The sequence below is a fragment of the Labrus mixtus genome, chromosome 9 (assembly GCF_963584025.1).
Source record: "Labrus mixtus chromosome 9, fLabMix1.1, whole genome shotgun sequence".
NCBI classification, from domain to species: Eukaryota; Metazoa; Chordata; class Actinopteri; order Labriformes; family Labridae; genus Labrus; species Labrus mixtus.
In genome coordinates this window covers 11,255,030-11,265,094 of record NC_083620.1, presented here as the reverse complement: position 1 = coordinate 11,265,094, position 10,065 = coordinate 11,255,030, and the positions used below count along the sequence as shown (strand labels likewise).

Below are 10,065 nucleotides of genomic sequence, written 5' to 3'. Positions count from 1 at the left end.
TGAGCTTGTGTCCATGTCTATGAGAAGAGTTCTTTGTCATCTTGTTAAAGGCAAATGTGCCATAAGCAGTGTTTTCTAGGACATTTAAAGCTTAGACGGTCCATCCACGGCATTGAGGATGTTGTTAAAACGTGCATCAGGGGTTTGCTAAAGAAAAAGTCCATTATATTTTCAGCCACTGTATGGAATAGACTTTAAATAATTGTTATCTGTTGCATTCTGGCTTAGGACAGATGTTGGCTTTCAACCAAGTTGACAATGTCCTGCCAAGGCTTTTTGGATTAGTTTCAGACCTGTGACATTACCTAGAAGTCCTCCACACACACACACACACACACACACACACACACACACACACACACAAGAAAACAGATCTTATGTGTCTTATACTGTGACATGGGAACAAGAATGATCTATGACAGAACAGATAAACAATATTAAAAAAAAACAGAAACAGTTACATTAACTTCAAATATTAAATAGCAAAAATACACTTTTTGTTTGCTACTGCAAATGATAACCTGGTCTTCAAATAACTGGCAGAGGTAATAGATGTGCTAAAAACAAGTCTGTGCTCTGTGCAATGTTGAGCAAATCATTTCTACAGTCCCCTTCAGTGCCAAGGGTTTTCATTTACCTCTATGAAAATGTAATAGCTTTTTCATCTCTTCAGTGTGCACAGTGTGCTTCAGTGCTGCAATATCTTAAACACAACAAGCTGCGTTGTTGAGGAATGACAGCCCATGGGTGTAGGAAGTTATAATCTAAATTACTTTTACCAGCTGGTGTGATAGCTGAGCCTTCTGTCTTCATTGTGTGCTACTGAAAATCTAAATCAACCCTATCCTGCCTCCTGCCAGTGACGACATCCAGAGAGACAGTAACACCAGAGAGGCTGTCTATCAATCTCTCTGCATGACAAGTAATGCTTAAGCGTATAGTGTACTATCCAGAGGTGGACAGTAACTTAACATATAAAGGGGCCTTGATCACTGTTAGGGTACAGTATAACAGACATCTCAAGACCTACATTTATCTATTTAGTGTAACTTTAAAATGTAACTGCTGAAGAATAATTTACAAATCTATTTATCTATCTATTGAGATATAAATATAACAATATAAATATTGTTATAATGAAAATAGAGGACCAAAACTAAAAGGAAAGGGGGACTGATTAACAAGCATAATGCTCAAACAGTCACAGTACATACCTTACTAATGTGTCAGATGCTGGAGGCCCAACATTATTAGAAAAGACAAAAACCTGATCGGAAATCTAAAAACCCTCTTTGTGCTAATACACTCATAAACAACAACAACAGCAACAACAATAATAGTAGCCTAATAATAATAATAATAATAATAATAATGATAATAATAATAATGATGATGATGATAATAATAATAATAACAACAATAATGATAATAATAATAATAATAACAATAATGATAATAATAATAATAATAATAATAATAATAATAATGATAATAATAATAATAATGATAATAATGATAATCATAATAATAATGATAATAATAATAATAATAATAACAACAATAATAACAATAATAATAATGATAATAATACTAATAATAACCCTGGTCTTTTTTAATTGAGCTGTGACAAATTCATAAAAACAATCTGAATATCTGTTCTCAACCAGGCTGAGTTGCGCAGTCTATGGTTGTGTACAGCTGGTTGTGTAGAAGTGCAACAGTACAATTTCTACCTCTCCTCTGTGACACACCTGAACACTGTTGCTAGGCAACCCGCAGTTTAGCGCGCGGACGGCCTGTGTCCTTCAGCTTGTCAACCTGCAGTAGAGAGGGCCCACACACCGGAGTCAGACTGCAAGAGCAAGAGCAACAGGACGCTTATTTTCTTTCCCCGTGGAAATCTAGCGGTCTCCATGGGCAACAGCTACAGCTTCTCGGGGCTTGACCGGGCCGTTTACCAAGTGTTAAGGAAGGCCAGAAGAATTTATCACAAGACAACTGGGACATGTCAGAAAGGTACGAGAAAAAAAAAACAGCAGCCATATTGTGTTCTGTCACAATGTGTTGTTTGCCAATTCATCAGGCCTAAAAGACTACAGCTTTAGTTATTTATTTAGACTATAGTCTACCATACCTTAAAATGGGCGAAGCCTTACGAACGGCTTAAGCATATTAAATTAGGCCATATGCATAGCCTACTTAACATTGCTTAATCTTACTTTAATTTTAGGTATAATGATTTTAAAAAATGTGTAGACCTATCAATTAGTTTATATTATACAGCTAATTGCTCAGGTGTCCGCTGCTGCCTTAGCAACAAGCGGTAAAGTGCATTGTCAGTCCCAGTTCACCGTAACTCACACCGCTCGGCCGGTGGTCAGGGTTTCAGCACTCAGCAGGGTTTACATTACGAAACAGACAGCTTCCCTTCTGGGTCAGCAACAAAAGATGTGATAATGTGTTTTTTTCTCTCTCTCTCTTCCCCCCTTACCCTCTTCCGTCCCACCTCTTTCTTTTTTCTATCTTTCTCAGTTCCTCAGGTGTGAACACTCTCTGTGGCAGTTTTCCCAAATCCCACTCCTCCCAGTGCTCTGACCTCAGGGTTACACGCACACCTTTCTCTGTGGACCAGAGTCCTGATTCTGGACTTGTTTCTACACCTGTGAGTGGAGCAAACACACCCCCCACACCCCCACACGGACACACACATCACACATATAACAGACAAAATGAAGGAGAAATCTTACATGGCTGATGCCTTTGAGGCATTCCTTCCTCTACTTCTTCTTCTTCTTCTTCTTCTTCTTCTTGATTCAGGTCTTTTGCTTTTTCTCCTACATGTCTTATCTGTCTTTCCCCTGTCCCTCGCCTTTTCAGCTTCCAATCCTTATATTCCAGCCTTCCTTCCGCTCCTCTCTCTCTCTCTCTCACTCTCAGAGCATAACAGTTATCTCTGTCTGTCCTCTGCTTTCTCTTTTTCACCCTCAGGCCACTGGCCCCTTGCCTAGTGCTGTGCTGAACGATTTTTCACCCACTTGAGTATTTGAATTGAGAGAGAGGAAAAATGGTGTCCAACCTTATTCTCTCTATGTTCCATGCAGAGTATGTGGTAAAATACATTACACATTCATGACTTTGCGGGGTGTGCTGCTTAAAATTCTGAAGCCATATAACATTGATAAAGAACTTTACAAAGAAAATACCTTGTGTATACAATAAGGCCGCTTCTGTTTTACTTTGCATTTTGTCTTTAGGTATAATATCAAACTAAATAACGTGACCAGGGCTGTTTTATGAGTGTCCAGTCAATGGTCAAGTTGAGAGGGGTCACTCTGACAGTGTGTCTAGAGTAACAGAGGGAGGTGTAAAGTTACACAGGCAAAGTATGGGTGAATGAGATGATGAGTGTAAGAGGGGGTGAAAAAGTCAAGCAGGGAGAAACATTTAGACTGGTACAATGCCCAACTGGGTCAACATAACAAAGACAGCTAACAGACAATTGTTATGTTTCATTGTGTCTTACATTAGCAGTTACATTAATAAGCTATGAAGGCCCTTCAAATATCCATCTGGAAGAGGGAATTGCTAGAATCAAAAGGAACACACACAAATGGAAAAATAAAGTATTCAGATGTTTAGCAGGACGGGCTCTGAGTAGATTCAGTTGTTTTGTTTATTGTACTAAAGGCAGAAAGATCACCTATGTGTCTGCAGTTGGATATGATACTGTGGTTCATAGAAAGTTATGTGTTAGTGATAAAACATTAAGAGTCTTATTAAAGGAGAGAATGATAAGAGAGGGAGGCTGTTAAACATTGGTACTTCAGTTGACAGCCCCGATCTGAAGAGGTTTGAGTAATACCTGAATGCTTTTAGCTTGTTAACACGAGGAGCTGTATTGGTTAATGGACCTAAAAATGGCCCGTTGGTTTTGGCTACATACTAACTTCACACTGAGGAAGCAGCGTTTATATTTCACTAATGGGAAGCTACGGTAGATTAAGTTTATGTGCGTCTCCTTTTCTCCTAAGCTATTCCTTTTAGACCTCTCCTTTTGGCCACCATTATGCAGTGTCATTTGTCTCTGGTGAATTTCATGAATCAATGAATTTGACTTTCAATAAGTGAATTTTGATTAGTTGATCTAAGATGAAGTAAAAACCTTTTTAACACTGAGATCCCTGATCATATTGTACGGCTATTACACAATATATTCAGATTCATACCTTTCAATCTCCAATAATTTTTTACTTGTGCAACATTTTTTAGATAAACAATTATACCCAAACATATCATGACATCCACACATCAATGAATCTACATATTCTACCATTGAAGAGCTCAGGTTCATAAATAAGCAAGCATGGTAGCTGTCATTGTGAAATTCAAACCTTCCTAATGTAATTTATTATCGTAGATTATCATTCTGAACATGAGTGTACAGAACATCCATTCATCCACATTATTTATCCCGTTATCTTTCTCTTTTTATGTCAGCTTCCATCCAGTCGTTTCCGGTTTGTATCGTGGCATCGCCTGGAGCAATGTGATGTCACAGGTGACCAGCTGACCTGCCCCAGGGTCAGAGAAGGTCTGGATCACTACGATGAAATAAACACCTTTGCACTTTGTCAAATATCTATGCAGCCACAGCAGAAGTCTTTGCTCTTTGTTTGCTGCATTTACTTCAGTTAAACACAATGAAGGCAGAGCAGTTAGACTTCCTGTTTCAGAATTGAAGGGAAAGTTGATTTTTTTCATACAGTTTTCTTACTGCTTCTCATAGCACCACTGATCTTTTTATTCTTTTGACTAATGATCATTGTATTATTATTATTTGATCCAGTCTGGTCTGCTTAACATTGGTATCTCCTTTCAGGTCCTATTCTATATTTTAGCTCTGTTGTATAATTTGTTGATAAATCTCACAATGTCTTTATTCATGTTTTCTATGCACAAGCTGTTCTGAATTGCCCCAAGAGGGATTAATAACATTGTTTGAATTGAACTGAAGTGACTTCCCTGTTTGGGAGAATCCCTTCCCAGTTTTATTTCTGTAGGAACACTGTCCTGTTTTATGTAGGCTGCATTTCAAATGAGCCTTTACAAAAAAACTAGGGCCCAACCGATATAGTTTTTTTGGGGCCGATACCAATATCGATATTAGGCGGAGAGAAAATCTGATAGCGATTAATCAGCCGATATCGTGCTTTGATCGATGTTCGATCCTTAGAGATAGATAGATTGAGAAATACACGTTTAATGCGTTTATCCCTAAAATGCCATGACCAAACGCTTTTGGAAAAGATAAACAGTAACGAAGACAAGATGGTCACTCAACTGGAAAGTAACTGCACATGTACATTCATCACCTCTCGACACTCTGGAGAGTGATAATGCTTGTTGTAATACATATAGCACACTCTGCTGGTGACAGCCAGAAAGGGAACTGCCAGTGTAATACAATGAAACTCAAATTAAAATCTATTTGACTGATGATTAAATCTAGTAATATCAGGCTCTGAAAAAAACCCACCGTAGTTTTAATGAACTTAAACATAAGTAATTCAGTATGTTGCATCCCTTATATTTGCTTTAATTCCATTTCAATATTATTATAAACTTTTGATTCTGACAATGTCATCAAAAGGGCCAACAGAAGAGGATCTGTTTGAAAGAGAGGGGGGTGACATCTGTTTGGAGCGAGGGAGGAAAATAAGAGAGGAGGGAGGACCGAGGTGGGAGGAGAGGCTTCAGGAGAATTGGGAAAACTGTCTGGTAAGTCTTTGAGAAATGTGTTTCTGTAATGTTTAGTATGTAGAGCACAAGAAAAGAAAGGAGACTGTTACTGTATGGAGGTAGGGAGGAGATACAAATGAAGACTGACCATTCTACAACCTGTCTCCTCCCAGGAGTTAAATTTGTCCTACCAGAACTTGGGTGACCCCTTCCAGCAGGAGAATTTCCTCAGGATCCTCCGCCGGTTGATCCGTGTAGAGAGACTTCAACTGATAGACAACTCCCTGACTAACCTGAGTTCTGTACGTCTGCCAAGGTGTGAACCACACTTACCAGGTTGCACAACGCCTGCCTTAACTGTCAAACAACCAGCACAATTGAAATCTGTTACCCGTATTAAACTAGTTGTTTTATCCCTTTTAAGCATTCTAGAGTGATGTGCTTTAAGTCTTAACACAAATGAAAGCTAAGCCATATTTATGTTTCCTCTGGGCAGGTGCAGAACACTCAACCTGCAGCGTAACCACCTGGTATGTCTGCGTCAGCTGCCAAGGCTTCCGGCTGTGGAGCACCTATGCCTCTCTGAGAATGCCATCAGCTCCCTTCGGGGACTGGGGACTCTGGAAAACACCCCGCTCCGCTCCCTCAGCCTCAGTCGCAACCCAGTGACCTTCACTCAGGACTACCGTTCACGGTGAGGACGGGGGGATAGTGAAGTAGAGTGCATCAAAGCATGAAGACAGTTGGCAAATTACGAGAAAAAAGGTTTGTATAAGGTTGATTTAACCAATATTCTGTTCCTCACCCCCTTCCTCTGCTGTTCTCTCTGTGAAGAGTTTTCCTGTGTTTGCCAAAGCTGGAGGTCCTGGATGGAATCCCCAAGCTGCCAGAAGATTCTCTTCCTCCCAGGCAACATTTCCCAGAAACCACCAGAATGTGCAACATTTTATGACAACCCTCTAGATAGTTGTGTTTATGAGGCGAGGATCTTGGAAAAAAAGTCCCTTCATTGCACAAAAATTTTCATCAGGCTGTTCAGAGGAAAATACAAAATGCACCACTAGTTGGAGAAAAACACATTTTAGGCCAGACTGTCAGTGCTGTCAAATGAGACGTAACAAAAATGCAAAATGTTTTTTTATTATTCTGTATGTTATTATTTATGTCTTTGTACTTACACTTTTTACCCACGTTTTGATAATAAATAGGAAATACCATTTAAGTCTTTAGCTGTTTATTTTTTACTTCAGTTTGTTTTCAAGTATGGAATGGTTATGAAGAGCAAGAAAACGTATCATTATGCCATATGACTCATCTCTACCAAGTTAGCATCTGTCAGGACTTTGTTAAAGGAACAGCCACACAATCCTCAGTGTGCTCAAAGCTGCCCAGAACAAAGTTGCAGTTTGAGAATTGTTTTAGCTGCTCCTGCTATGCAGATATCACATTCAACTACAAGATTGATTATTTGATTTACTTCTGATTCTTTAATGAGTTGCTGTGTCTTTATTGTAGATTTATTTTATCTGAGGAGAGTAACAAGACTTCCGCTTTGAGGCTTATCAAACATTTAGTTCCCTGACTCCCTGGGATAATGGCTTCTTGTGTCCTCTGATGACCGGGTAATGACCCATGAGCCTCATGCAGCAGGTCACACACATGGATACACATGCACACCAAAACGTTACACAAAAGAGCAATCCTTGTAGCTGGCAAAGCTTTGTAATTTGCAGGATTTTATTCCATCTATAACTAATAGTACTCTTGCTTCTGCAAAGTCTTCTGGATAAAAGAATAAAGCAAAAGGCTTTGTTACTGTCATACATTAAATAATGCTGCAGAGGTTACACACATTACACCCCCCCCCCCCCCCCCCCGCCCCCCGCCCGTCAAAGCTGGAGGTGATTTATTCATACAATGCAGCAGCAGCAGCATATTCTTTAATAGTGGTTTCATTTTCAGCGTTGCACCTGAAACATAAACACACTTTGTTATCTGATACTGCTGAACACAAGTATGAATGCTGAACACACGTCTCAAGTATGAACTGGTGCACACACACAAACAGCGCTCGCCTTCTCTTCACTCACAGTAACACTGAGACACACAATCTAGGCAGCTGATATCTCCCTAACAAGCATACAGCCAGGCACACTAACTACTAGTTACATGCCTCATTGGGGTTTGTTTAAGTGTGCAAGGTTGTTTGTGCAATTGCATGTGTGTGTGTGTGTGTGTGTGTGTGTGTGTGTGTGTGAGAGTGAAGAGATAGAGATCGAGCTGTAGCTGATGAATGAGAGTTGCTGCACAGAGACCATAATGAGCTTGCAGGATTCTTGTTGTGGTGCAAAACCATATCCTGGTAAGCAAGCCATGTTTTCCATAAGGTGTCAATTATCTTTGTGGCTAATTTTTGACGCTAGGTTTTTTCCCCCAATGTCCTTGTCATAAAAATATAAGATTATTCAAATGTTTAGAGATTAAAGATTATTTTGAGTTGATTTTCCCCCAAAAAAACATGGGTGGGAAATATATACTTTTTCATGGCTTGGAGCTCCTGCTTTCAAGTAAATCTTGAACTGGTGTTAAATGGAAGATTTGGTGGCAGTTGTGTGGGCATGCATCTCAATATAGCCTCCAGTTCCAGGCATCACATGTTGGAATTATTCATGCCTGGTAAATCACCCATGAAATGATGGTGGAGTGAGTACAAGAATATGAGGAATGTGGAGGAGTTTTCATCCCTACCATTGCTTGTCACTGTGTGTTAGTGTGTCTCCCTGTGGCCTGCTATTAGCACAGTAATGAGACACCTGTTGCTCTTGTACTCATCCAGTATCCCACAATCCCTCTGGGGAGATCAACAAACTCACAGCAGCATAGACGAATGATGACAGGAAAAAAAAAAAAGAGTAAGGAGGGGAGGGGGAAGGAGGCAGAGAGAGGGAGATATAGAGACTGAGAGGTAGAGGGATGATTTGATTGAGACTGTGTGCTTGGGACAAATTCTGTTCATTAGAGGTAATTGCCTATATCAGTCAACCTCCTCTCGTTTGATTTTCATTTCAACCTGATTTGTGGGTTCATCTCCCATGTGAGCAGACACACAACACAATCATCTCACCTCTCTAGTCTCAAGCAGAGAAAGGAAGGAACAGAGCAGGCATGATTTATATCTTAGAAGCAGTCTTGGTTTACAGTGAACACTGGATCTACTGACAAGTGAAGGGATTAGTTAACAAAAAACAGCTATGATTTTTTTCCCCCTCTTGCATGAAACATTCATGATCGTCTTGCCACTGTTGGAAATGGACCTGAAGGATAATTGCACACACATCAAATAAGCTCACTGAAAATACTGAATATGTCCATCCATCCATTTTATTAGCCATGTCAGGCAACATGACAGAAGTAAGAGGAGTATCCTAACAACCTTTTCTTGATCTGTCATGGGATTCTCCAGGTGCTGATTTGAAAACAGCAGCAATCAACAGTTCTGTGGAGGAGTCCCTTAAGCTGTGCATTTCTAACAAATATTCATGTAAAAACACTCAGAAGCTAAGAACTGTATATATTCACATACTTTTGAAAAATGGATGCAAACAATACATTTCCTGCTGATTCATAAATGAATGTTTTATAATGTCAGAGCTTAAAGCGAAAGTGTCCTTTTCACACATCCTAACATTACCTATAAGCTATTTATGAATGGAATTAAAGCCTAACCAAGGCCTGTAATGAAATGATTGCACAATCTTTCAAAAAAGATAAATGGAATTGAGCTTGTATAGCGCTTTAAACCGCATGTCACACCTACCCATTCATACCCATTCACACACTGATGTCAGAGGTTTCTATGTAAAAAAATGTTTTGACAAAAGACTCCATGTTTTGTACTTTTCAGTCATTAAGGCAGTTTCTGAGTAACGCTGAAATATTTGAGCTTCGGATCTTTTTACAGCAGCTGAAGATGACCCAGTTGTTTATATATTTGAGCAGTTATAAGTTCAGAGCTTTAGCACAAGCAGGGCAAAGGTTGGAAAGTAACTAATCCCATTCATACCGTACACATGCATACACCGCCAACGAAGCAGCGGGACAAAATCGGGGTTAAGAGTCTTGCTCAAGGACACATCGGACATGTAGCTGCAGGAGCTGGGGATCTAACCCCCAACCCTCCAGTTTAGAGACAACCGACTGAGCCATAGCCGCCCCATAAAGAAACCCTTCTTACGAAACATGTGTAAACGTCAAACTCCAGAAGTTTAACAACACAATCACATTCAACCCATACTCTTCAACCTCTTTGTTTCACACATACATACC

At 39.7% G+C, this 10,065-nt stretch overlaps 1 protein-coding gene across 1 annotated transcript; it reads left to right on the top strand.

Moving 5' to 3' along the window:
• The first annotated feature begins 1,758 nt into the window (after positions 1–1,758).
• On the top strand, positions 1,759–6,956 carry LOC132979873 (uncharacterized). The gene is made up of 7 exons (XM_061045705.1): positions 1,759–2,016; positions 2,533–2,662; positions 4,498–4,591; positions 5,651–5,778; positions 5,913–6,055; positions 6,236–6,433; positions 6,574–6,956. Exons 1-7 carry the CDS (start codon positions 2,006–2,008, stop codon positions 6,689–6,691), a joined length of 822 nt encoding a protein of 273 aa, XP_060901688.1. The 5' UTR covers positions 1,759–2,005; the 3' UTR covers positions 6,692–6,956.
• The last annotated feature ends 3,109 nt before the right edge of the window (positions 6,957–10,065 follow it).